The sequence below is a fragment of the Panthera uncia genome, chromosome D4 (genome assembly GCF_023721935.1).
Source record: "Panthera uncia isolate 11264 chromosome D4, Puncia_PCG_1.0, whole genome shotgun sequence".
In the NCBI taxonomy this organism is placed as follows: domain Eukaryota; kingdom Metazoa; phylum Chordata; class Mammalia; order Carnivora; family Felidae; genus Panthera; species Panthera uncia.
The window spans coordinates 25,021,659-25,048,778 of record NC_064807.1 but is presented as its reverse complement, the minus strand read 5'-3'; the positions used below and the strand labels follow the sequence as shown (position 1 = coordinate 25,048,778).

General features: G+C 45.2%; 1 protein-coding gene across 2 annotated transcripts in view; it reads right to left on the bottom strand.

Moving 5' to 3' along the window:
* Nucleotides 1–27,120, bottom strand: part of NTRK2 (neurotrophic receptor tyrosine kinase 2) — a 332,542-nt gene that overhangs the window by 178,448 nt on the left and 126,974 nt on the right. The window contains exon 12 of one of the 2 annotated variants that reach the window (XM_049653128.1): nucleotides 21,794–23,375. The exons of the other annotated variant lie outside the window; for it this stretch is intronic. Within the exon in view, the coding sequence (XP_049509085.1) occupies nucleotides 23,338–23,375 (38 nt within the window). The 3' untranslated portion in view covers nucleotides 21,794–23,337. Of the gene's footprint in view, nucleotides 1–21,793; nucleotides 23,376–27,120 lie in introns of those variants that run through there. 2 annotated transcript variants of the gene reach the window in all.

The window sequence follows — 27,120 nt, the reverse complement described above, 5'->3', positions numbered from 1 at the left end:
GATGAAAACATCAACATAACCATCATTTTCCAGCCATCGTGGGGTGAACGGGCTGGGCAGACCATTGGAAGGGCTGCCCTTGACTTGCATTTCCCTATACCTAGAGATGATTTCCTACCTCAAATCAAGTGTTTGACCTTAAATATCTGAAAAGAAGTTGCTTTACCAGTAAAAACACGTCAGCACATCTTAACGATTTTTCTTTCACCATAAGGCTAACTCAAAACGTTTTTGGCGAAGAGCACAACTATGGCATTTGCTCAAACGGTACGGAACTGTGTTTCTTTGAGGTTTTTGCTCAAAGATGGCCCCAAGATGTGATGGGATCTTTGGCACAAGGCACAAGACACTAATTCCTGTCTCACACTTCAACCACGAGGGCTTCCTTATGTTTCTGGAGCTGTTTCATCTTGTCAATTGTTTTGAGTTCTATGTTAGATTACAATGTGCTGGCATTGCAGGAGGAGACCGCAAAACTGCCACAAGCAGCTTCCAGAAACCAGAAATAAGAACAACGACTTATGTCACCTTGCCGTATATTTCAAAGCACTTTCACATATATGATTTCTGAAAAACTTCCCCTCAGCTGACTTCCCCAGGTCAGCCTTAGGTTGCCATTACCCACACAGGTATCTTCATCAGTGGCGTGGAGGACAACGACCTTGCACAATTTTATGATTTGATTATTATAAAGGAAGAGAGGGGACAGCCAGGATTTTCAGCCAAGCCAGCGTGTCACCTTTTGATTTCTGTAGGTTTCTTGTTATCGCTCCCTGAACCCACAGGGCAGACGCCAGAAAAATAATTCAGTAGTTCTGGCTCTTGATGGACACACCCTTCTTTGATGGGAAAAAGCTCCCTGTTCCAAAGGCAGCTTTGGCTGTCTTTCAGAGTCAGGCTAGTGTCACCGACAGAATGTAGCTTTAGCACACTACATCTCGCAGTGCAGGGCCATGCACACAGGAACACTGAATACACTTATTGCGATGATTGACAATGACGATGGGGCAGGTACTCAATAGTTGCTGATGGACAAATGATGGCAGCTACTGAACACCACCCTAAAAGCTCCTCTTGAAAAGGTACGTAGATCCATGCAAACTCCCAGATAAAACGTCTGGAGCAGGAAATTATGTGTCTTTGAGTTACGTGTAAGTCTTTCGGAAGGCAAGCGTGCCTGGAACGGTGGGGAGGAACGTGTAAGTAGTTGTTCTGGGTCTTCCCTGCCAAAGGAATACCACTGACCCAAGGAGAGAAGGCCAAGGCCATACCCACTATGGGGAATAGGAGTTATTGTCTGTGTAAGGAAGCCACTGCCATTAGTCTAACCACCAGTGCTCTGGTGGGAGCTAGACCAGTTACATAATTTGCAGAGCCCAGGGCTAAATGAAACGCAGGCCCTTTGTCCATAAATCAAGTATTTCAAAATGTTGACAGCAGAGCACCAAACCAATCATGGAACCCTTGTATGGAGAGTCTGTGTGAAGGTCCAGTCCACTTCCCGGAAGCTGACCCTGAGTACGTGCAATGGTGTATGTAAGTAATCTTACAGTTGTCCTTCCTGCTCCCTGTACTTGGTGGGCTCCTGGAGTCCTAGAAAGCTCTGAAGGTAGGCAGAACTAATCACAAGAGGAGGAAGGATGAAGCCAAGTGTTACATTGGCTCCACGTGAAACACACCCCTCAATTAGAAACGGATAGTGAGCAAGAGAACGCGAGGGATTCCTAGGTGCTTGAGGCTAAATGTTGGCCTTGCTAATCAAGGGAAAAGGTGACATTGGGGTTAACTTCATGTGATGGGACACAAAGTTGTTACCTCCATGTAAGCAGAGGCTCGGTGAAGAACTAGGAACAGTTTGGGGCTCAGGAATAATGATCCTGGGAGGCAGACCCCAGGGCCCCCAGGACCTGCAAGCACGGACACGTGCTGTCAGTGGCAGAGTCACATATCTGCCACTTTAAATTTATTTGGACTTGATTTAGTTCCCTTTATAGGTAGGATGAATACAGGACGCCCAGTTAAATGTGAATTTCAGACAAACACGAAATAATATTTTGTGTAAGCATTTCCCAAATACTGCATGGGATGTAATTATACAAAAAACAAAAATCACTTGTTGTTTATCTGAAATTCAAACTTAACTGGGCATCTTGTATTTATTTACCAAATCTGGCAACATTACTGTGGATGGGTTCTTGATAGGTTCCCCCTCCATATTTTACCAAGTTCTGTATGGAAATGTCAGCTTCTCCCAGCTGAGCTCAAATTTGGGAGAGGTGACAGTATAACACCACGGACAGAAGAGGCCATGGTGATGCCACAAGCTGCCCACGTGGAAGAGAAATCCAAACGAACTAAGAGACGTCTGTGTGCATATCCTCACCTGGGCTTCTCCTTCAATTTCAACTCCCCCTGTACCCTAGAATCACCGGGGGTGGGGGTGGGGGTGGGGGTTAAAAACATCAATGCCTGGGGCACCTGGGTGGCTCAGTCAGTTAAGCTTCCAACTCTTGATTTCTGCTCAGGTCATTATCTTATGATTTGTAAATTCAAGCCCCACGTCAGGCTCTGCTGACAGCAGGGAGCCTGCTTGGGATTCTCTCTCTCTCCCCCCCTCTCTTTCTGCCCCTCCCCTGTTCACATGCTCGCTCTCTCTCTCTCTCTCTCTCCATCTCTCTCTCTCAAAATAAATAAACATTTAAAAAACATCAACACCAAAGTCTTGTCCCCTAGACAGCCTAACTTAATTGGTCTGGGAGGCCTGCTAGGCAGGGCGAGTTTTAAAGCTCCCCAGATGAGAACAATTGCATTAAAACCTCAGTGGGCCACCTAATTTGGTTTATCAAGGGAAGTCACTGTTAGACCCCAAATATATACGTATCCTCCAAATCCAAGGGTAAGAAATGGGTTGGATGTTCACTTTAATATCTACAGGCATGACTGGGCTTGCTTTCTTTCTTTCTTTCTTTCTTTCTTTCTTTTTTCACGTAAAGCACTAAAAGCATGAAGTTAGGTATCCCATCCCAGTTGTTCTCAGACCTGGGTGCACATCACATTCCCTGTGAGATGATAAACCCTTGGAAGTTGTGTCTCCTGTCTCCGTATCCCTTCAAAATGCCCAGCAGCGCTGGGTGGATGTCAAACACTTACATACTGAATTGAATTGGGATCATCAATACAGCATCTCAAAGCCTATACCCAGGGATCAGTGAAACCCACCATTTGAAGTTAAAGGAACACAAGAGAGGTAATGAGAATACAGGACATCAAGGTCACTGAATCCATGGTCAGAAGCTCAGCGTGACAGGAAGATGTTAACTTTGTATTTCCAAAACAATGGTGTTTTCTGGACACAGCAACAAATGCAGTTTCTGAATCCTTTGGCATTGATTTTGGCCTTACTATGAAGAATACGGCACAAATTCTGATTTCTGAGATGGCAAAAGATGCTCGTGTTTGAGCTAAAATATCTTGCTTTCTCAGAAGCTTATGTTACTTTGAGTTCGGGACCTGCACCTACTCTCCCATTCACAGGAAAAGAGAACCATGAGATCGTGTGAAGTGGCTTCTGTCCTGGGAGCACCTATGCTGACCACACATTCTGTTTCACACCCATTGCCTGGCCTGGGCCCTGGGGTCATTTCTTCCCTTTAACAGTAGCAGGAAGTTCTGCAGGAATGGTTAACAGTGTAGACAGAAGGCCCAGATTGAATTCAGGTCGCGACAATTATTAGTTCTATGACTTCAGGAAAGTCACAAAGCCTCCTTGGCCCTCAGCTTCCATATTCGAAAAAGGAACATCATATAAATACTAAAGCTAAGAGACTTCTTTCTTATTGGCGGTGAACACACGCACACACGCACGTACACACTCAATCACCGGTGGACAGGTGGACAGACTATCATATAAATACTAAAGCCAAGATTAGGGAGAAAAAGTGAACAGAACTCAATGTTAACAAGGATACTAAGAGGCATTCTTAAACGTTTCTTTTTTTTTTCCCTTAAAACATATCTGTTGTGAGTGCAAATTAGCCAATAGGGTATTTCAGAAAGTAAACTGTTAATGGATTATAAGGGTCTTAAAAATACTAAAAACCTCATGAGAAATGTTACATCTGACATCAGTGCTAAGGGGAACAAAAACCGAGATGGACAAAGATACCCATTATGCTGCTCTTTTTAATAATGAAATTGGAATTTTTAAAATGTCCAATACTAGGAAATGATTAAATAAATTATGGTTTATTCACAGGAGGAAATATTACAGAGCCATGAATTTATACACATTAATTTATAGGAAATGTTAATTCCATAAAGAAACTCTCATAGTATACTGTGCTGTACCTCTAATAGGAAATAAAAATATTTATATGCAATATTATTTCAACTAGGTAACAATTACATACATAGAAAGGTACTTGGGAGAAAAAGGTAAAATATTTCTGGGTTGGCAGCATTACAGGAAATTTTTACTTCTTTCTTTGTACTTTATATATTTGTTGAAAACACATTACCAGTGTAATTTTTTAAATCTCTTAGGAAAAGAAGCAAACACAGAATAAGGCCACCAGAATTAGTTCATTACCACTGGATGGTTCTTTAAAAGCTTTATCTTCTAGTGCTGGAAAAAGCTTTGGAGATTCAATTGCTCCTACCTGAAACAGGGTACGTGCATATTTGCAGGAGACTCTACCTTAATTCTAGCACCTTCTTTCTCTCTTGATCACTAAGAACAGCTCAAAGAAGGATGAAAACAAAACAACCCAAAAAAACCCTTGGGCTGCTCAGTAAAGCAAGACAGGGAGGAAGGAGTGGAACAGAAAGCCCCTATCTGGCTCCGGCTTCTCAGATCTACTCATTTGGGGATTGTGTCTGTGTCACTTCCGACCAACATTTCTAAAGTTTAAACACTCCTAAGGACCCCATAAAGCCCTGCCTGATGACATGGTGTATAACCTTCCAGCTACAGGACACTACACAAGAGCATGAAGGTAACTGGGGATGGGCAGGGACTCAGTAAGGCTTGAGCCCAGTGGGGGCATGAAGGCTGCACAGGGCCGAGTTGGAAAAGGGGAGGAAGGCCAGATGACAATGGGCCCTGAATGGCACACAGTCTCCTAGCCAGCAGCTGTTGCCAGTCACTCTTGAGTTTCCGTGTTCACCATAATTTTACACGAAACCCCTAAAGTCTTAAATCTAACTGCATGCGGGCTTGGTGATGAGTGTCCACTGTAGGGTGAGTGTTCCCTAAACCACTCATATTCTGGAGCAGTGACAGCCATAGCGCAGCTTTGCCCCCAGATGTCGTTGATGGCATGTTCCAAAAACTTGCTTGTGTTTTCCCCTCTGGTAGATGAGAAACAAAACACTCAGATTCAGTGAGAAAAAAACATTCTTGCTATCTGCTGTGGGTAGGCAGGTGGCCATCCAGGAGTTCCTGAGGCAAAAGAAAAATGCAGGTCCTAGTGGAGAGGATTAAACTACCCCATCCGTCAAAGGCAAAGAGAGATTCACAAATCCATGAACAATCCCAGAAGGTGTCTGATGGCTCCCACCATCTGTCTTGGAATGTCCGAGAGATGCGTGTGCAGGTCTTTGAGACACGCTTACGATCACAGCTTCTTCTTACACCCAATGTGCAAATGGGAGGACACCTCCAGTAGGGCCAACAGAATGAATATGTAACAAGTCAGACCCCGAGAAGAACATGGGAACAAAACTGGTTCACAAAATTGCTCAATTTATAGGAAACAAAGCCATTCTAAGCTGTTGGGTGGCACGTTCTGGGGCAGAAATCCCATTCGGGAGGGGGGATCCATGGAGTGAACTTGCCCTCAGATGTACTTTGACCATTACATTGTTTACAAAGAAAAAAACTATACATGATCTGCCAAGCACTTTAAAAATTGAGACATTTTATATAAAAATACTGATCTCGGGCTTCTCTTTAAAAAAATGAAATGGACAATCCCACAGAATGCTCCACGCTTTATCAGCAGAAAGAAAGAAGGACTCTCCTTTGGACCGGCCATGCAATGTCCCCAGGGGCCCAATGCACTGATTTATATATTTTCCTCGCTCTCAGTTTGCAGTCCTCAAATCACAGATCACACAAGTAAATATAATAACTAAATATCTCACTCTTCTCCAGCATGTAGAAGAGACAGACATTTTCTTTCTTCCCTCTCTTTGAACTTTGCTAGCCAAAAAAAAAAATTAAAAAAAAAAAAAAAATCACCCAATTAAAAAAAATTGTTTTATTCTTTTTAAAGAAACAAAAATCATATTGAGCTAGAAATACACTGGGGACAATTCTACTTTGGGGGAGGGGTTACTAATGAGTCCATCTGAGCTCTCTTTGGGATGGATAAGAGAATTCATCTGTTTGGAAGGGTAGGGTGGTAAGAGATCCGTCTCACTAGAAAATCATCCCCTGAAGCCTGAATCTCCATAACTGCAAGCAGAATTAGGGGGAAGAAGCAGATCTATGGAAATACAAAATTTCCCTGTCATAAAAATAAATCCTCAAAGATAAATTTTTAGCTTCAACATAGAATGAAGTTATAGCTTTTTGACAAATGATGTTCTGGGTTGTCATGACAACCGGGCCCCGGTAGAGGTGTGTGTAAAGAGGCCTGCCCATAAATCAGAACATTTGAGGAAGGGGTTAAAACAAACATTTCTAGACTATTCCCAAGATTTAGTGCCAAAAATGTAATTATAGACATTTGTATCAGTCTGCCATAAAGCATGACAGCTCCAATTTTACAAAATGTTAATTAAAAAAAATCTATTAAACCCACGTCCCTTTGAGAGAAATTAATATCACACCTAAGGTTGGGAGTCAGGCAACTCAGAGGCTGTGAAAATTGGACGGCCAAAGAGAAAGGGAGGCTTAAAAGCAGACTAATCCATGAGCAGTTTAGTTAAGAGTTTGAGCTAGATTCTGACCCTCGGGAGAAGTACCAAGGGCCAGATGTCGTCCTCGGAGGCTTTCCAGAAGCCTGAGACAGCACAAAAAGTAATCAAAGATTTGGAGATGGAATTAGAAAGGAAAAGCTGATAGATGGAGGTTAGCTCACCTGAAAATACAAGGATGAAGCACCAAAGAATCATTCAATGCGGGAGGATGTAAACAGCAAGCGGTAACCATTAGCAACTTCCAGCGAAGGGAGGAACGATGAGAATTGTGAAAATCAGACATCAGAAAAATGCTTCCTAAGGTAAAGGTCATGCTATTCTATGACAGGGGTCACAAATCAGAGGCCTGCAGGCTACACTGAGTCAAGGGACAAAGGCTGTCTGGCCCGTACGATGTTCTTTTAAAAATGTACAGTCTTTGCCAACTTTTAAAATTCATGAGACTGCACATGAAACTCTGGCTTCTTCTCTTTAAAATGATGACCCAGTGATTAGGCCTGGGGCACCTGGGTAGCTCAGTTGGTTGCGAAACTGACTTTGGCTCAGGTCATGATCTCACGGTTTGTGAGTTTGAGCCCCGCATCAGGCACTCGGCTGTCAGCACAGAGCACACTTTGGATCCTCTGTCCCCTTCTCTCTCTCCCTCTGCCCCTCCTCCACTTGTGTTCTCTCTCTCTCTCTCTCTCTCTCTTAAAAATAAATAAATAATTTTAAAAAAATTTAAAGACCTGAGTTTGAATATTAAAATAAAATAAAATAAAATAAAATAAAATAATGACTCAGTGATAGGCCTGGATTCCCACATGGACAACTGGAGCCGGGTTCACAGAACAGAAGCTCTTGAGGACGAGGGGTTTGCCTAGTTCGACCCTGTGTCCTCAGCACCACAGCACAGGGCATAGAGTACCCAACACCTTCCGAGTTGAATGAATGATGACTTCATTAAATACCTGGCTGAATGAATGAATGAGCAGCTGCTGCCCTCTTTAAACAAGGACACACTTCCAGGAGGCTCCCCTACTCAGAGCGTTGCCTGCCTGGACGCTAAAGACAGTTGAGTTTTCCACTCTGCTCTGTGCAGTAAGTTTTCTTTAGTTGAGACACCATGTTGCCTCTTGACGTGAATTCCCCATAGAACCCACTCTAATGGCCATATATGCGGGCCACTGAAGCAAAATGACAGTGCAGTCATATTCTTTAAGGATATTAAAGAATAGTTTAACAAAAAAAAAAAAAAAAAAAAAGAAGGTCTTCCTTTAAAGGTTTGGCATCCTCGTTCATCCTGCAGGTAGAAAGCTATACCAAAGGACTTGCCGAAGTCTCTTCCCTTGCTTGAACAAAGCAGGTACTTCTTACAGGCCTGAGCAAACACTGAACCTTTTCTAAGTGCTAGTATGACTAAAGGCCATGTGATTGGTCTCTTTTACCTTCATGGCCAGAGATTTAAACTTTTTTGTTTTTATTAAAAAAAAATTTTTTTAGGTTTATTTATTTCGAGAGAGACAGCAAGCAGGGTAGGGGCAGAGAGAGAGGGGACAGAGAATCCCAAGTAGGCTCTGTGCTAACAGCACAACGTGGGGCTCGAGCTCACGAACCGATGAGATCGTGACCTGAGCCGAAATCAAGAGTCAGACACTTAACTGACTGAGCCACCCAGGTGTCCTGAAAATTAATCTTAGAAGAGGAAATGAGGACATAGCGACATAGGAAGAAGGCTGTGCGAAGACAGGCAGAGACTGGAGTGGAATGTCTACAAGCCCAGCAGCCACCAGAAGCTAGGAGAGGCCTGGAACGGATTTTCCCTCAGACTCTCCAGAAGGAACCAATCCTGCCACCACTTCTGGCCTCCACACTCTGAAAGGATACATTTCTGTTGTTTTCAGCCACCAAGTTTGTGGTCCATTTGTTAACAGCAGCTCGGGGAAGCTAACGCGTCACAATCCTCCAGGTTGACGTGCTCAAGAAGTCCCCAGAAAACTTAGCCTGGTCTGTTCACGGGGCGGGGGTGGCGGAGGGAGGACTGGGCTGCATTCAGGACCCTAACACTTTGCTGACCTTCCTCACCTCAGAGGCTCCCTTTTTCTGATCAAGCCTGAGGCCTCAGTTTTGTCCAGGAACATTCTCACGTTGCAATAGAAGTGAACTCAACTAAGAATTATAGATATTTCATTCTTTCCTCAAAAGCACATGAGTCCTCAAACAGGAATGGTGTGTGGCCCAATGCCTTGGATAGATGATCAAATACAGCCCAACGCTATTACGGGACTATAGGTAAAAAGGTGTCGCTGCCATGTGGGCAGCTCTGGGGAAGCTTCTAGACGGGAGGCAGGAGCACAGCTGGACTTTGGAAAGGTACTCCAGTAATGATAATCCTCACAATGTTATTATTTACAGAGCACCTACAACATGTCCCAGGCTGTCCTGCCCACTTGCTATACTTTTCCCATTAAATTCTCCCAGTCACCCCACAAGGTAGATAACTGCTGCCCTTGTTTCCCTGAGGAATCAGGGACTTGGAGAGTGAAGTGCAAAGTCCAAGGTCACACATGGGAGGACTCAGAGGGTCAAACTAGGTGCGGTGAGCAAGTTGGGGAAGCACGGAGGTGGTGGGGAGGCATGGTAGAAAAGACGGGCTGGAGGAAGAATGTTCTGGGAGCTTGAAACCCCATTTGGGGAGCGGGGACTGGATCTACTTAGCTACGTGAGCTGCCAGAGCAGAACTAGCCCAGGACCGACTAGCTCAAGTCTGTATTTTGGGAGGAAATGTCGGACTCACAAAATTGGCAAGCGTGGTGAGAAAGGTGAAGCCGGTCTGCCCCTCTCAAATACAGGCGGCCTGAAGGAAGGCAGCGGGGTGGGAGTGCAGAACCCCAGGCAGACTTGAGAGATTTCAGGGAGAAAGACGTGGAGGCTTGATCTCAGGACGGCACACAAGAAGCAAAGGCAAGGAAGGTGTCCTGGCTCGGCTGGAGGTTTGGAAGGACCGGCGAGGTGTGAGCCACAGCACAGGACACAGGGCAAGGGCTGTGTGGGCAGACATGGCGGATTCAGTTAAAAAAAAACTGATCTTGGGGCGTCTGGGTGGCTCAGTTGGTTAAGTGTCCAGCTTCGGCTCAGGTCATGGTATCACGGTTTGTGAGTTCAAGCCCCATGTCGGGCTCTGCACTGACAGGTCAGAGCTTGGAGCCTGCTTAAGATTCTCTCTCTCTCTCTCTCTCTCTCTCTCTCTCAAAAGTAAATAAATAAACATAAAAGTAAAACTGATCTTTTTTGTCTTTGGGACCCTCAAACTCCAGGGATGTCCCTCAGCAGATGATGCGGTAGCTTCTGCCTTTTCTCCCCACTTGCTGGATTTCTCTCAAGGGGAACAAGTTGAAGCTCAGAGGGTGTATTTTTCTATTTTTTCCCAACGTTTATTTTCAAGACAGAGAGACAGAGACAGAGAGAGAGACAGAGTGTGAGCAGGGGAGGGGCAGAGAGAGTGGGAGACACAGAATCTGAAGCAGGCTCCAGGCTCTGAGCTGTCAGCACAGAGCCTGACATGGGGCTCGAACTCACAAATAGTGAAATCATGACCTGAGCCGAAGTTGGTGGCCTAACCGACTGAGCTACTCAGGCGCCCCTAGAAGGTGTATCTTTAAATGAAATACACGAACAGTTTTAAACTCTCCAAAGGAAACTGCACTCTAGGTGTGAATCATGCAAGATGTATAAACCACTGACCTATTTCCCAGAGAGATCCACCTCCCAGCAGCAGGGCGGCCATGTCTTATAGGCCCAGAACTCAGCATTGCAGCACCGGGCATCCCCAAGCTCCCCCCACATCTCAGATGTGAAATCCGCAAATTCAGTAGAGAAAGAACTTAGAGTGGGGAGCTGCCTCCAGCTTTTGGTTGCCCAGGCTGAGCTGTCTAGAACATTGCTGGTTCCAGAGCTCCTTCCTAGCTCCTAACCACCTGCCCTTCCTCGTCCAGAGAGCCAAGGCCATCCTAGAGAAAAGCTGAGCTGGGAGTGGGGTCCAACACACAACTAGTCAGGGTCTGAGATAATCTGAATTCTGCACATCGATCTCATGAAATAACATCTGAGAAGAGTCAGTAGGCACTGGACTTGACTGGAATCAGAAGATCAGGGTTCGAATTCTGACTTGATACGTGGTTCTCATTACCACTTGGCTTGGGTAAACCCACCACTCTGGAGGTAGGCTGTACTAGGCTCTGTTGGGTCCACCACCGTCCCTGCCAGGGTCTCCTTCCTGGAGGACTGCCCTTAAACTACTGGAGCCTATTTTTGCCTCTTTTGACCCTCATCCAATGGCTGGTGGGTGCAAGAATATGAAAGCCCAGCTCTCAGATTTCTGGGGTGCAACTTACACTCCAGAGTTCTCCTTCCAAGAAACTAGGCCTGAAATCATCTTCCTGCTTAGCCAACCATTCCCAGTCCTGCCTTGTCCACTCCCTCCCCAGGGTGCCCTGGAGCGCACCCTTAATAAATGCTTCCTCTGTGAATCTTCATCTGTGTCTGCTTCCAGGAAGCCTGGCCGCAGACCAGCATCTGCTCAATAATGCTGTGGAGGAACCGTATCTTGAGAGCGATGAGCAGAACATCCAGCAGAAGGGTCACAAAAGGCAAAATTTGGCAAAAGACATGTTTAGTTTGGCTCACAGAGGCTGTAAAAAATGTGAGGGGTCTTGCCAGCATGTAAAAACTGGGAAATGTCACAGAAAAACCCAGATCTCCCCTGGTTTTGGAAAATCGGATTTGGTGGCTCTGAGCCTGTGGTCTGACACAGCAAAGAGGTGGGGCGACCGGGGCGGGGGGGGGGGGGGGGCGGTGTCTACCAGCGCACAAGCCAGTCCCCACCAGGCCACCTACCCGCCTACTCCTACATGACCTATCTAGGTCTCTGTAGCCACTGGAGCGGCCAAACCGTGGTCCAGCACCCCGAAAGTACTCAGCGAAGCCTGTTCAACCTGAACAAGACATCATTTTTCTTGAAAGCAACTGAACCGTGGGAGAGCAGGGGTGGTGAAGAACCGATAAGCAGATGCGTGGCTCCCATCCACCGTGAGCGCTTTCCTCTGACCTGGCGAGGTGTGGACGTGCGCTGCCATGAACGCTCTCCTGAAAGAAGGCGAACCGGGAAGGAGAGCTGCCATGACAGGAAATTCGAGGGCGGACACAAAAGGAAAGGAAATGAAACCACTTGTGGTTTGAGCATGCAGGCGAGAAAAACAAAAACAGATCTTGGTTTCAGATGCCGTTTCGAGTTTTGCCATAAATAAAGGGACGGCTACAGTTCAAAAGTGGCATTTTAAACAGTTCAAAATGTTGACCTGCCCGGTCTGTGTACTTCTTTTTTTGTTTGTTTTGCTTTGTTTTACAGGATGATCATAGTCGAAGCCTTTTAAACCAAGATAACTGCTAGTAAGTGGCTTTAGGGAAGCAGGGGTTCCCTTGAGCACTGGAACTCAACCATCCAGGTGAGCGTCTAGGTCACTGTCATTTATAGGGAGACAGGGAGTAGTGCCTAGCAAGTGCATCGGTTAAGTGGAGGTCAGATGAGGCAGCACCTCTTGTCCAAGAGCATAGTTGACCAACGGCCGCACTATACCCTGAGGCCCACAGGTGCTCTGAAACCCATTCCCTCACTTGCACACGGTCCACGCTCCCCATGGGCTGATCCAGTACCGATGACTGGGTGTCGGACCGCATACTGAGGAAGACTCAACCTGGGAGCCGAGGAGCTCCTCTGATGACTGACTTGGCTCCACGACTCCCTGGCAACCCCGCCCACACTTCCGCAGGGCGAAAGGAGCCTAGGGCGCTGGACCTAACCTCCTTCCCTCGCTCACACGAGGTGTGCTCACCCTGCGGCCCGCTGCCCCCACAGCCTTCCCCAGCTCCTTCCCCATCTTCTCTCACACAAGAGTTTCTCCTGATTAGAATCCTGGCAGCTTCAATCCCATCTTGGCATCTGCCTCTCAGAGGACACGTTCCGCATTTGAAAATTCCTCCTGCCTATATTCGGCAAAATCTGTCAACTCTACCCAATGATCGAGGCTCTCAACTTCTGTGTGGTTACATGAATCTGAAGAGGCAAGTACTTACAATGAGAACTGAAAATGAGCAGGCTTTAAGGAACTGGATTAGGAGTTAAGAGAAAGAGGAAAAGAAAAAGCAGGAAGAGGAAGGGCGGGGAGGAGAAGAAGGAGGAGACAAGTTTTTTTCACTTATTCCATTTTGACAACTTTCCACAAAGGAAATGGGCAGGGAGGTCCCCTGAACCACCACCTGCTCCCACCTCCAGGAAAAACTCTCAGAGACGTTCTGTGTTACCTGTCCTGCTCCAGAATGCCATCTGTTAAACTATTTGGGGATCAGATGTACAGTCCCTTAGAACACTGCTGGCCAGGAAGCCCTTTGTGGCCATAGTGGAGACCACAAGACTCTCATTCTCAATACCTCAAACCCCAACATCTCCAATTGTCATTTGGTAGAAAAGCAGGGAAAGGGAGGTACACTGCCTGTATGAGATACGTAAAACATGCCTTACAACCAAGAAAAGAAAGACCACAGCCACACACACACACACACACACACACCGGCACTCTTACTCTGCTAAGAGGGTTAATGTTAAAAGGAAACCTTCAGGCTGGGTATTTCATAATTCACAGCAAAATAGAAAAGAGAGACAAAATCAGCAGCATCGTTTATAAGCCCTGGAAAATGGAAGTTTCCAAGCTGTCATAAATAAGGATGGAAGCATTTGCCAAGTCAGAAATTTTGCCAAGTTTGAAATCCACTCAATCCTTACATCTTGGAGCTCAGAACGGAACACCAACCTTTTGGGATTTGTAATCATTTCTTCTCCGCGAAACTTCTTGCTATTTATAAAGAAGTAAAAACAAAAAGCAAAAAATACAATATGGAAAGTTTTTAAAAGGAGCTGGTTGGGAACATTACAGCACGGTGTGCATTGGGAAGGCAATAATGGTATAATGGTACAGATGGTGTATGTACTGGGATTAAATTCCTATTTAATCAAACAGGGCTTAAAGTATGCAATATTCTGTGTGTGTGTGTGTGTGTGTGTGTGTGTGAAAGACAGAGAATTATTGTGTCTTTCCTTGCTGGTACCTTTCTCTCTCTCTCTCTCTCTCACACACACACACACACACACACGCACACACACACAAACACACCATGTTTTTACTATGCAAATACTTCACCCAACTGATTCTACATTTTTAATGTGTGAAAAACAAAGAGAGGTCAAAGCATGTTTCTGCGTGTATTTGGCTTGTGTGGAAAGGGCATTACAGAAGAAGTAGAGAGTAATTATTTTTAACACAAAAGGGAAAGGGGCACCTGAGTGGCTTAGTCAGTTGAGCATTCGACTCCCGATTTCAGCTCAGGTCATGATCGCACATTTCACGAGTGGGAGCCCCACATCCGGCTCTAGGCTAACAGTGAGGAGCCTGCTTGGGACTCTCTCTCCCTCTCTCTGCCCCTCCCCTACTCATGCAATCACAGCATCAGTATTATAGATGTTACCATCACACCACAGCCCGTGAGGCCAAAGATGGCATCTGTTCTGCTTATTGTGGTAGATCCTCCCGTGCTAGGCTCATGGTCTGACCTACAACTGATGCAATAAATATACACCAGATTTGGAATAGACCCGATGTAAGATGAAGCAAGATAATGAAGAATTTAGTCTACGTTTCAGTTGGGGTCATGTCAAGGAAAAAGAACTCAGTGCAAGTGGTTTAAATGAAGAGATGTGGGCACAACGTAGAGAGGTGTGGGCAAGTTAAAGGGACAGACAAGAGACAGTAAGACCCTGGAGACGGACCACAGTGGGAAGGCTTTCCCCTCCACAAGGACAGAGGGGAGCAGATGGAGAAAAGATGGAGCCTGTCCGGCAGGACTGCAGATGCACAGGGATGAACCCTGGTAGGGACGGACCTCGCCCTGTGGAACAGGGGAGATACACCCCTGCCCCTCCCCTCCACCCGACACCTGCTAGTCACCCCGCTGGTCAAACGCTCAGGGGAGCCGGCACACCACCATCCCAGGGAGTAGAACATGGCATGCAATTTCAGTGTTTACCGAAGGAGGGTGAGGGACAGGCCACTTCCCCCCTCCCCTAATCCAGGAGCCTAAGTAAACAGAGAGAAAATCCTTCAAGGGAGTAATCTTTGTAAAGACTGAAGCATCCCAGTAGTCCACGCCTTAGTTCATGTAAAAACTCAGGGCTCCTGTATGGCTCAAGTCAGTTAAGCATCTGACTCTTGACTTCAGTTCAGGTCATGATCTCTTGGTTCTCGAGATCGAGCCCAGAGTCGGGCTCTGCACTGACAGCACAGAGCCTGCTTGAGATCCTCTCTCCCTCTCTCTCTGCCCCTCCCTGCTTGTGTTCCTTCTCTCCAAATAAATAAATAAATATTTTAAAATTTTAAAAAAAAGAAAAAAACCTGAGAGCACCCCCCAAAGGCAAAGCAGTGCTGGTGACTCTACTTCTCACCCCAGCTCAAATGTCTTTAGTGAAATGGCATGAACTTACCTGAAGCCTGATGCTAATCTTTAAACCAAGCAGCCACGGCCTACATTTTTATTTAGCAATTCAGCGCGTACGATGAAATTTATTTCACCGTACGATGAGAATTATTAAAAAGAAATGGAAAGGTGTCAAGCACACAAGAGGTCTTTCCTTTCCTCCTGGGAAACACAATCAATATTTTAAAAGAAGTGGCTGGGGAGGGGGGAGGACTTACTGTTCATTAGTTTATGATTGCACAGAGATTTTAATTCAGTACACACAGGCCCCCGGGGGTCTTGTGCCGTGTGACAGGGGGCTTGACCAAATGACCGGGAAATTAGCGCATGCCCTTAGCAGTGTCTTTCAGTCACTGGCTGCCAGATGAGATATTTGGGGACCGGAACATCCACAAGACTGAGCTACTCAGATGCTGTTCTGCCTCACTGTGTTTCAGAGGCTAGAAGCCGCTCGGGCCTCTTCTGCCACTTGTTCCAATGTCTGGATGCTCTACCTGGAGGTGGCAGGATGCTGCGTCCTCAGACAAGCTCCCCTGCCTCACCCCCACCTCCACCCCCACTGAGGTGGATTCCCTCGCTGTTACTCATCGCAGAGTCAGGACTGCTCCAAATGAGCCGTGAGCACTCCGGTGCGAGAGCCACGAGAAAACGCATCTCGGAACAGTCAAAACCAATAAATCCGTCCTCGGTGACAATGGATGAAACAAACATGCGCTGGGCTTGCACTGGCTGATCAGCAAGGAACCCCTGCTTGACGCAACTTCTCTGTTTCATAAAGTAATATTTAGAAAACGTGTACAACTCCCTGTTGTGCCACACGGTTCTAAGTCGAGATTTGCACAGGCTTTGTTAGTCGCACATTTAAATAGCAGGAGGCTTACTGGTGTGGCAGGTGCCTTCACGATGTCATGGGTTAACCTTACAATTCTGCTTTTCCATGATAATAATCTCTACTCAACCTCTAGCTCCGGTAGGAGTGACCGCTGGGCACCTGCAGGGCCCCGAGGGTGCCACTTCATTTCCAAAGATTTTCAAATGGATAATTGAAAGTTAACGATAACGTAGACCCCGTTCAAATGATCCAAAATTCTGAATTAACAAAGTAAGAGGCAGACCATATTGGGGTATGATTTTCAACGTTTTTTCTTCCAGAATCCTCAAACAATAGAGTGTCACTCCAACTCACCGAACTATCATAATATAGGTCCAAACAAATTGTACTCTCTTATTTTATCAAAATAAAATCTGGAAAAAATACATGTGCAAGAACTGCCTGGGCAGAGTGAAGGCTCTAGGAGGAGAATCACTGTGACTCTGGAGACAGATTCACAGCCCAGACCACATCCAGAATGACCCAGTGAGTGAAGTTCCCTTCCACTGGACTCCATTATTTGCGCCCACACAATCGCCATATGGCCAACACATACAGATGAGTTGGGATTCGGGGCACGTACTGAGGGATACTGAGCATAACTGAACACCCAAGTCCATCAAAATATTTTTATTAGTGACACCAAGTGCCGCCCACATCAGAGCCCGGTGGGTGGGGGCAATTAACATTATCATCTCCGGGCGCCTGGGTGGCGCAGTCGGTTAAGTGTCCGACTCTTGATTTCAGCTCAGGTCAAGATCTCACAGCTCATGAATTCGAGCCCCACCTAGGGCTCTGGGCTGACAGCATGGAGTCTGCTTGGAATTCTCTCTCTCCCTCTCTCTCTGCCCCTCTTCCCCGCTCATACTCTCTCTGACTCTCTCAAAATAAAAAAATAAACTTAAAAAAAGTTTTATCAGCCCGTGAAGAACAGAGCCATGAAATATCTTTCCCAAGGTCAGGTAGCTTGTGAGTGTAACTGGGATTCAAATCTGCACAGCCTGGGTTCATTGCCTACTGCCTCAAATTATTACACAACCTCCAAATCCCCAATGAGACCTGTTTAGAAGGGTGTTTAGAAAAAGTACACGTCACCAGCACTAACCAGGCTCTCAGAAGAGGTCAGTGTACTTGGGTTGATGAGACATCAAGTCACACTGGATCGGTTTTTCCAGTCCCGAAGTCTTCAGTGCAGAGCAAAACCCTTTAAAGGTCACCAGAAGGTGAAAGCAGACTCAAACGAATCCGAGCTGGGGTCCTACAGACCTTCCTTTTTGGTCCTATCCTAAAAGGGAAACGTGAAAAAGAGACGATCCGGGGGATGGAGGCAAGAGGACTGTGAGCTGTGGCCACCACCGCGCTCACAGCTGTGGTTGGATGGCGTTGTACCTCTCTGTGCACTTGGCTTCCTCTCTGTTGCCTCCATGAAGGCACAAGCCATCATATTCATCTGGCTACAAAGTCACCGAGAATGGAGGGACAGAGCACTGAGTGTGTCCCCTTGCTGGGACCTGGGCCATTCCAAGTTCTTAAAATACCAAAGGTCTTTCCCACAGAAGGTAAGTTGTTTTCTTCCTTCTTTCATTCCCTTGAACTTTGTTTGTTTTCGAGGATTGCCTCTTAGCCAATGAAAACATATCCAATGCAAGAATCAGCACACAGTAAATGTATAATTCACATTGATGGGAATTTTAAAAGTCCCTTTTGAGGGACAGGAGATGTATTCCAGGATCTATATAGTGGGTCTGGGACTCCCCCAAAACTCTGAGTGACGTTTCTCACACTCTTTCTTCAGACACCTTTAGCCTTGAGCGTTGCCAATGCCACACGGGGTGACGGTATGTGTTTGAGGAAGAGAGAGGTATGTAAGGCCCTACACAGAATGCAAGACACATGGAGATGAATTATAAAACTTTATTGGCTTGTTAAAAAAAAAATGAATGAATTCAGCAAGTACATTTATGGTCTATCCACATTGTTAAAACAGCACTTAAAAATAAAATAAAAATGATTATCCATTATTTACAGGAAACGTGAAAAAAATGACTTTAAAACCTGGAACATTATGGGGAAAAACGGGGCATGCTGATGATTCACAGACTGCCTATGGATTACAGCAATACAGCAAGTGGATGTGAACAGGAAGTGAATGAAACCTGAGGATTTTTCTCTCTCTGGAATGTTTTGTTATTTTTCCCTTTTATTTTCTTTTTAACGGTATTGGGGTATAATTAACAAGTGAAATTGTAAGGTATTTAAAGGATACAACGTGACGCTTTGATATACCTATACATCCTGAACGGAATCTTGCTCTTTTATATTTGATTATGCTCCATTCATAAATAGACTGTCTTAAAATAAAGGGGGCGAAAATCTCCGTTCTTTTCCTTTTCCTGCATTTTTTTTTTTTCTGTGAAAACTAAGGATTCAGACACAGCCAGTAGCAACCCATCTTGGGTGTCCGCTAATGACCATCCCAAGGCCCCACTGCAGCTTTAGCCTGAATTAAACCCAGAGTGATCTCCCTGTCAGAATCAGATGGCCGGGAGGGTCCCTTGTCCCTGACGACCGAAACGAGGAAATGGGACAACTGGAGTGGAAAGCCGCCTTCTGTGACAACTGTTTTCGTGTCACTCTCTGGGTTGGGAGTTCTGTTCACTTAATTCTGTCTGGCAGCACCCCACAGAAAGTGATATTCTTGCCCTGTCCGGGAGAGTCCTTAGCCCTCCCAGGGGCCCTTGAATAGATCTGACATGGCTGGTGGGCACCGTAGGTGTGTGAGCACAGCAGATACACTTAATGAAATGGTGGCCTCCGTTCCAGTTTCTTTCCTTGGAGTCCAGTCTGCAGGGGCCCAGGGGGCCTCACTGACCCTGGCCTGACAGGAAGGGCACAGCCCACGTGGCCTGACGCAGTGAAGGCCTTGCATGACACAGAGTCCCGTCTTTCCAGTGCCCCTGCCCCCCGCCCCGCCTCTGCACCTGGTCTGGACAATGCAAGACAAAATGAACATCTACTGCCGGGTGAGGGGACTGGGCAAAAACCAGGGAGAAGTTCTAGGCAGAAAGCCTAACAGTGCAAGAGTGCCTCATCCCGCTCCGCGGTGGCACGAGAGAAGTTACTTCAGGCCCCATTCGTGTTTGTTCCCATTTTGCAATGAACATAAAAAGCGTGTGCGAAGCAACCAAGAAAGCAAATAAAACCAAGCCCTCCTGTCATGGAGTCAGTTTGGATTGCTAGAGGGACAGAGAAGTCAGGGGTTTTAAGCAGATCACGAGACCAGACAAAGGAGAGACAAAGCAGGTGCGCCTCCCTCACGCTCACCCTCGCACGGGGCCCTGAGCTGACTTCCTGCCTGTTGGCCTTGAGTCCTTTGCTCCTCAGACTGGTAACCATGGCCTCTGCTCTGCGGGAGGCAGAACCTGGAGCCCTAACCACTCTGTGTGACCTTCAGGCCAACCCCCAATGTGCTCTGAGATTCGGGGTGGAGCTGGGACTGTGTCCTTCTCGTCTGTGCCCCCTACTTTTGGAAAGACACTCAATGGGTCAAAAATGAAATGGGTCTGGGCTGGAAGACCAGGAGTGAAAACCCCGGAATCGATGGTCTCCGAAGTATGTGGGGATTCATTTTTTCCTGTGAGGAAATTCACCTTCCTTGGCCTCAAACCAGGGTCATCGGGGATGCCAGTGGGAGTAGTTTCTTAGTCTGTCCCAGCTGCCTTACAGGCTCCCAGGGGGACCCCATTCAAAGTACGGGCCCTGAGCCATACCTCTTGAGGTGGCACACCTATTTTCCGTTTACCAATGGCCACACGGTACGTTAAGGGCCCATGAACGGGGCTGTGTACTTTCCCACCTGAACCCAGTTACCCCCAAGTGGGCCAGGCGACATGGACACTGGTGACAGTAGGCGATGTCAGATAAAACAGGAGGAAGGGCTTGCTAGGTTGTCTCTGGCCACGCAGAGGCAGGGCCAATCGGGATGGAGGGAAAACAGTGCCGGAAGAGAGTCCCAGGCAGGGTGACAGAGCCAAGGCCCTAGCTGGTGGAGGTGGCAGGAGAGCCCCAGAGGTAAGTGACATGCCAGGGATCACTGGGGTGCTAACCTCAATGATGGGAAAGCTCTCAGTGGCGATGCCAGGAAATGCGTTTGCAAAGGAAAGGTAGTAGGAAACAGTGAGAGAACAATGATGTCGCTTTAAGACAAAAGTAACAAACGGGCAGCCCACAGTTGTTTTGTTGGCCTACATAATGTTTTAAAAATAACTGAGCCAACTTTTTAAAAATAGGGACATTTCACATAAAAAAAAAATACAGACTTCAAGTTTCTCTTAAAGAATCAGAAGACTGGGGAGCCTGGGGCCACATTCCCCGGTCAGCAGGAGTCGGCTGAGGCTGGGTGACCGCCACCTCTCTGCAGGGATGGGTGTCTGCTCACCCAGCACGTGTCCTTTACGAAGGGTACCTGCCTGGCGCTGAAACGCCAGGTCCTTGTGGGGGCGGGAGGCAACAGACTCAATTTCAACAAAAATGCCTCTTGTCCTTTTCTAATGCTGAAAAAATACATGATACGTGTCATTAGGAAGCTGTAAAAAGATTTCTTGTAGGAGACATAAAAAAGCAAAGGATGAAAGAGGGTTGGTCTAGAGTATAGAAATGAGAAGATATGTCACTGGCTGTGGTCTTCTGGGATTAAAGAAAAATGAAAACCAGGAACACAAGAACCATATGAAACAATTTTCTAATACCCTGCTGTTTTCATCGTTCCCTAGGAGATGTCAACTACTCTTTGATATATTAAATTGCCTTATCTGTCCACTTCTCTACATTTTAAAACAAAAATCTACCCTGGAAATCTTCTAGCTTTTGAGGACAAATATTCTTTTCTTTTTTCCCTTTCAGTCTGGGCAATGCACAAAATAGTCCTTAAACAATTCATTGCCTTTTTCTGGTTCCACAGAATCAAATAGAAAAGGTTTTGTGAAAAAATAAATAAATAAAACTTGCACCGAATGGCCGATATTTAAGAATGCTTGGCGTACTGCTCGACTCTCAGTGTGAATTTCCTTTTTCTTGCAGGGTTCATGATTTCTGCAATTAGCTGGCCTTTTTGCAAATCAACAACTTTGGGAAAGATCAAAATCTAAGTAGTGACAGGAACTGTCATTCAGCAGCGAGCAAGAAAATGGGAATTCAGAGACTATTCAGGTCCCCCTACCCCCACCAAGGGCCAGCTGCTCTCCCGCTCAGATATGTCTTTGGAAAGAAAACTTTTGAGCACAAGCAGCCTGTGTATGTTTTGAAGAAATTGCCCCTCTTTCAGGCATGGTTAAATGCTGTAATCCATAGGACTCTGTGAAATGTCTGTATCAAGCAATAACATATTTAGTGGCTAATGTAAAAGATAACAGTATAAAATATTCATCATGGATCATCTTTTTATATCAGTTGGTGCCTAAATGGATCCTGGTTTATTAAGATTAACGCCTTGGTTACACAGGATGCAAAACAGTGTTTCCAAACATGTTGGACTAGTTAAAAATCTATAAATCCTTAAAGCTGAACTGCAAAACTTGAGTAACTATTTCCAAAAAAAGATTTTGTTTTGTCAAACGCCAATAAGTTTCCAATCCAGCCATGGCATCTATGAGCATGCCTTAACAGTCAGAGCTGATTGTATTTTTAAGCAAAATGGTCCAGGCCTGGCTCCCGAGTCCCCCTAAGAAGAAAAGTGTGAGGTGAGATGGGGCAAGGGCAGCCAAAGTTGGCCGCAGGACAGGGATGCTACCTGGCAGATACGGACCAAAGGTCACTGCAATGGCCAGATGAGTGACACAGGTGTCCGTGCTAGGACTAAGGCTGGGGCGCAGGATTCTGTATCTCCAAGGCTACCCTCTCAGCAACGAGGCTGGACATGATAAACCACATTCTCATTACCTCTGTGCTGCTGGGGTCAGGAAGAGCCTTCCTGCCCATGAAAACCAGCAGTAGTGTAGGATGTAGTAGGGGACTATCCTTCTTAGAGTATGGTCTCCTGCTCCCAGCAGGCCAGCCATTCTGCCCGCAGACCTTTTCAGAGTAGAAAAGCTGTAGTTCTGTCATGGGAACAGCATGAGATACTGCGGCCTTCTCACTAGGAAACTTCTAAAAAGCAGGTGGATCGCAGGGGGCGAATAAAAGGACATACGCACCATATGTGTCTATTTCACTCTTTCAGTTATCCTGAAACTGACTATGCCTAACCTAAATCTATAGCCCCCTACCAGAGAGCTGCTTTTTATTTTTTTTTCTGCCTGCTAATAAACTTTACAAAAATCATTAGCGTTGATTGCATGACTCTGGAGTTTTATCGCCAGTGAAGGGAAGAACCTCTCAGTGGGGTCACCAGGTCCCCACAGCGATGCCCTCAACTCTTTTAGTCACTGCACTGTAGACAGAAAAGTGAAACTTTCTGAATTCAGTTCTCATTAAACGTCAACAGAAAACGATGCTAACCTACGTGTTAGATGGAGATTAGGCTGTTTAGTGTGTTCTTATACCTGTCCCTAAATTTAGATTTTTTTGTTTTTAACTTTGCAGTTCACCTTTAATCAACAGAAACAATAAAAATCAATACATTTCCGGTATGGTCAAACCAGCACACCTTTCAGAAGAGATGCATGATCCAATGGAATTCCATTTCAGTTTTGTATTTGAACAATTGTAAGAACAAAAGAGGAGCATGAGTTTAAGATGTTTTCTTGAGTGTTTGCTTAGCTGCCTGTGAGCTGCCTCTGCAATGGTGCTCCCCAAACACAGCTCACAACATCTGCAGGCTTCGTGTGGTACCTCCTGCAAACACCACGCATGTCTACCAGAAAACCCCAGCTACGCGGCACCTCCCAGGAGAAGCCAATGCCCGTCCCAAGAGTCCAGCTTACAAGGCAGCATCAACCAACAAGCACCAACCGCCCCCTTCTCTGTCTTTTCCTTTATTTCAGCTACCCATCCAGTGGGATCTTATGAAACAAAACAAAACCTAAAAGAAACACAAAATAAAACATAAGTCATGCTCAAAACAAAAGTCAATGAAAATTAACATACGAGTATAATCACTTTTAAAAGAACATAATAAATAATCAAAATCAAGACACAACATGGAATATGCTTTAAAACATAAAGTAACATATGATAACAGAACAGAAATTGGGAGAAAGTGTGCATCTCATTATCAAGCCACTTAGTTTTAAACTTACAGAAAACACAGGAAAGATATGCAAAAGGTTTCTGCACACAGTTCCCACCCACAACGGTGTAAGATGTTAACATCTTAATTTAAGGAGGAGAAATCTGTGTACAATATAGATGACCCCTGGAGAATTTTAATGTATAGGGGAAAAAAATAAAACTCAACAACAAATATCTACCCAAATCCTGATCTTCTTTCCCCACTTAATTTCTCCAAATTATTTCCAAAATATCTGTTTAATTACTCAGCCACCAGATCAAAGAACTGGCTAGTTTTAGTGTGAAATACTGGGCCACACAAAGGTTTATATTCTTCTTCAGGAATCTTAATATAAATAATTAATTAATTGCCTAAATTCAATAGATCATACCATATACATGACACGCAGACATAGATAGATGGAATATCTATTATATAGCATATGATATACAGCATACAACATGTGGTATATTACATGTGTATATATATGTTGCATATATAAGACATATAGTATATATATTATATATTATATATAAAATATATAATATATCATAATTAATCTTGCAAACATTTATTGAGCACTGACCAAATAGTAGACACCACAGAAGATGATACAAAAATAAAGAAAATGGAGTTGCTTGACCTCAAATACTTAATTGCCCCACAGATGAAAAAAGAATGAGTAAATAGCTTGCATAATAAATAACAGCTAATCCGCTTGGTGTCAGGTGTTCTTCTAAGCTGTTTGTCCACATTAGCCCTTTTAAGTTCATAATAACCCTATGAGGTAGGTTCTATTAACACCTTCACTCTACTGATGAGAAAACTGAGGCCCTGGGAGCAAAGCAGCTTGCTTGAGGCCCAACAAGTGTGTGATGGAAAACAGACTCCAACCCAGAAGCTCTGATTCTGCAGCCACTGTATTGTGTCACTGCAGAGAGGACAAGATCCCTCCTACTTGACCAGGAACACCCAGCAAGAACAGGGGAGATTCATTACATACAATTCTGTGTGTAGTCTGCACGAATCTTCATCAGATCCCTAAGTGGCAAAATAGATGATGGTATTGTAGAAACCCCCAAGACATTTTCAAGTTCAGCTTTGGAAGGCACTTCTAAACCCAACCCTCCAGACTCTGGATCTTCCTCACCCTGGTGTCTGATCTGCCAAATGCTGGTGTCATCTGCCTCCAGAGCTGTAATTACCGCCACCAATCTGCATCATCATTTACAACAACCCTAAAAGAGTCTACAGAGCTTAATTTCCATGGCGCTTCTCTCTCCTGCCCTTCCAAGTCTCAGCAAAAGCTCTCAGTGCAGACGCCAAACATCGTTTATGGTTTTAATCACTCACAAAGCACTGAGCATTTAGGAAGCCCATGGTAGTGCTGATTAAGATGCCTTCATTTCGGACTCTAGTCTCCTTCCATAAGTTCAGCCTCCAGGCAAACACGAGCCACACTAGTTTAAGAGTGCACCGTAATGCACACAGGACAAGTGCACCAAATTAACCAAACACCTTCCCCTTCGAAGAGGGTGGGTCTCAAATTCCTTCCCGCTAAAACAATAGGATTAATATTAGGATATCAAGTTTGCCAATAAAAACAGAAGGAACTTGGTGATACAAATAGAAGACATAATCCCCAAACCAAAAGGTTTGTTGATTCAACATACTACTTTCTCTGTACATTCGGTTTTGAAAAGCTTTTGACTTTCAAATAATAATAATAATAATAATAACAGAATAGATTAAACTGTTATTATTATTATTATTATTATTATTTCCAATGGGTTCATGGAATAGGAACTCTTAAGAGTTTACCCATGTCCAAGAGTTTACAGCAGGACCCACACCACTCTTCCTTTGCTTCTGTTTTTTTTTTATATATATATTTATTTTTGGGGGGGAGAGCACAAGCGGGGGAGGGGCAGAGAGAGGGGGACAGAGGATCTGAAGCGGCTCTGTGCTAACAGCAACAAGCCTGATGGGGGACTAAAACTCATGAACCATGAACCTCGAGATCATGACCTGAGCCCAAACTGGACACTCAACCCACTGAGCCACCGAGGGGCCCGTTCCTTTGCTTCTGTTTGCCATGTTCCTTCCCCCAGACACAGCCAAGCTCTTTATTACAGCTGGGAAACAATGTGCTTTGCTAGATGCAAGCTCTTTTGGACTGTCATTCATTCAGGCTGCAAGTGCATTTGCCCCTATTTAAACTGATGTCATGTGTCCCTCCTCAATGTCCTACTGCTTTGCCTTTCATGATGTGTCCTTCTCACAGAACCATACCTCAGCTCCACACTTACCCATGCAATGAAGGGAATAAAGCCACCAGAATAACACAGGCAGTGTCTTCTGTGTAAGGAAAAGCCAGTCTGTCGCAATGATAAGCCATGTGCAGGTCTATATTCAAACTGTTACTACCTCTCCCCACCCCCACCTCAAGGAAGGCAAGTCCGCCTCCTCTCGGATACACTTGATCTTCACACACTGTTGATACACTAAAGATACGCCACCATATATTGAAAAACCAGTTTGATTTAAAGACTTGACTCTTTTATAAGGAAATGTATCCAGTGCTTCCTATTTCTAAGGGCTTGATAGTAAAATTCAATCAGCTCCCCAATTTACCCACCAGGATCTCAAGACTTCTGCCCACTCATGTTCCAAGAAACCTAAGAAAGGGGCCACAAAATGATACAAAACAATAGATAATTATTTTCTCTTAGTGAGGGGGAAAGTTTTTAGACCACAACAAATGGCTGAACATCTTGCGGGTTTAGCAGCCAAACGAGCTGTCTAGCTTCTGAGCCTGAAATATAGATATTTTGACAATGTGACATTCTGAAGGATTTGCAGCATTCCGATGGTGCATGGTAGTTATCGTGAGAACAGCTCCTTTATCAAAAAAACTTCAGAGAAACTTTGCTGCCGCTGCTTGCACTGGCTGATCTAAATAAGAACAAGGATAAAGCAGGTGCTGTCAGTAATGTGGTGTAAAGTTGAAAGCAGAGAAAAAACCCCGGATGTGCCCTAAAAGTCAGTCTCTGCTATTTGCTGATTTCTTTGACCTCTTCAAAGGGATGGACTGGGGTGGGGAGCTGAAGGTCAGCGAAGCACTGTGCTTTCTTTACCACTGGCTTCCGATCCATTTAGATTTATTTACATTCAAACGCGCACACATTTCCCTCCTATAACTCAGAAGCAATCAGCCATAAAATGGCAAGGATCTGCAGCCCATTTAAATTAGCAGCAATTTATCTGGAGCAAAAAGGAAAACTGCTGAGTGGAAAGGAAGCAGAGGGAATGAAAGAAAGATGCAGCTGTTTGTCTAAAAAAGCAAATCTTATCTCATTTGGAAAATTCAAGTAGGGAACTGCCAACTTGGGCATCCGCGTGGCATGGTGCCACTTTGGAGACCGTATGGTGGCCAGGGTGCCAGGGTAGCGACCCCCCTTCATCGGAGAGCAAAGCAAATGCCTCCTGAGCCTTCTGGAAAATGTCTACTGGGTAAAATCAAAGAATAAACTCCTATGTTCTCATAACACTGGGT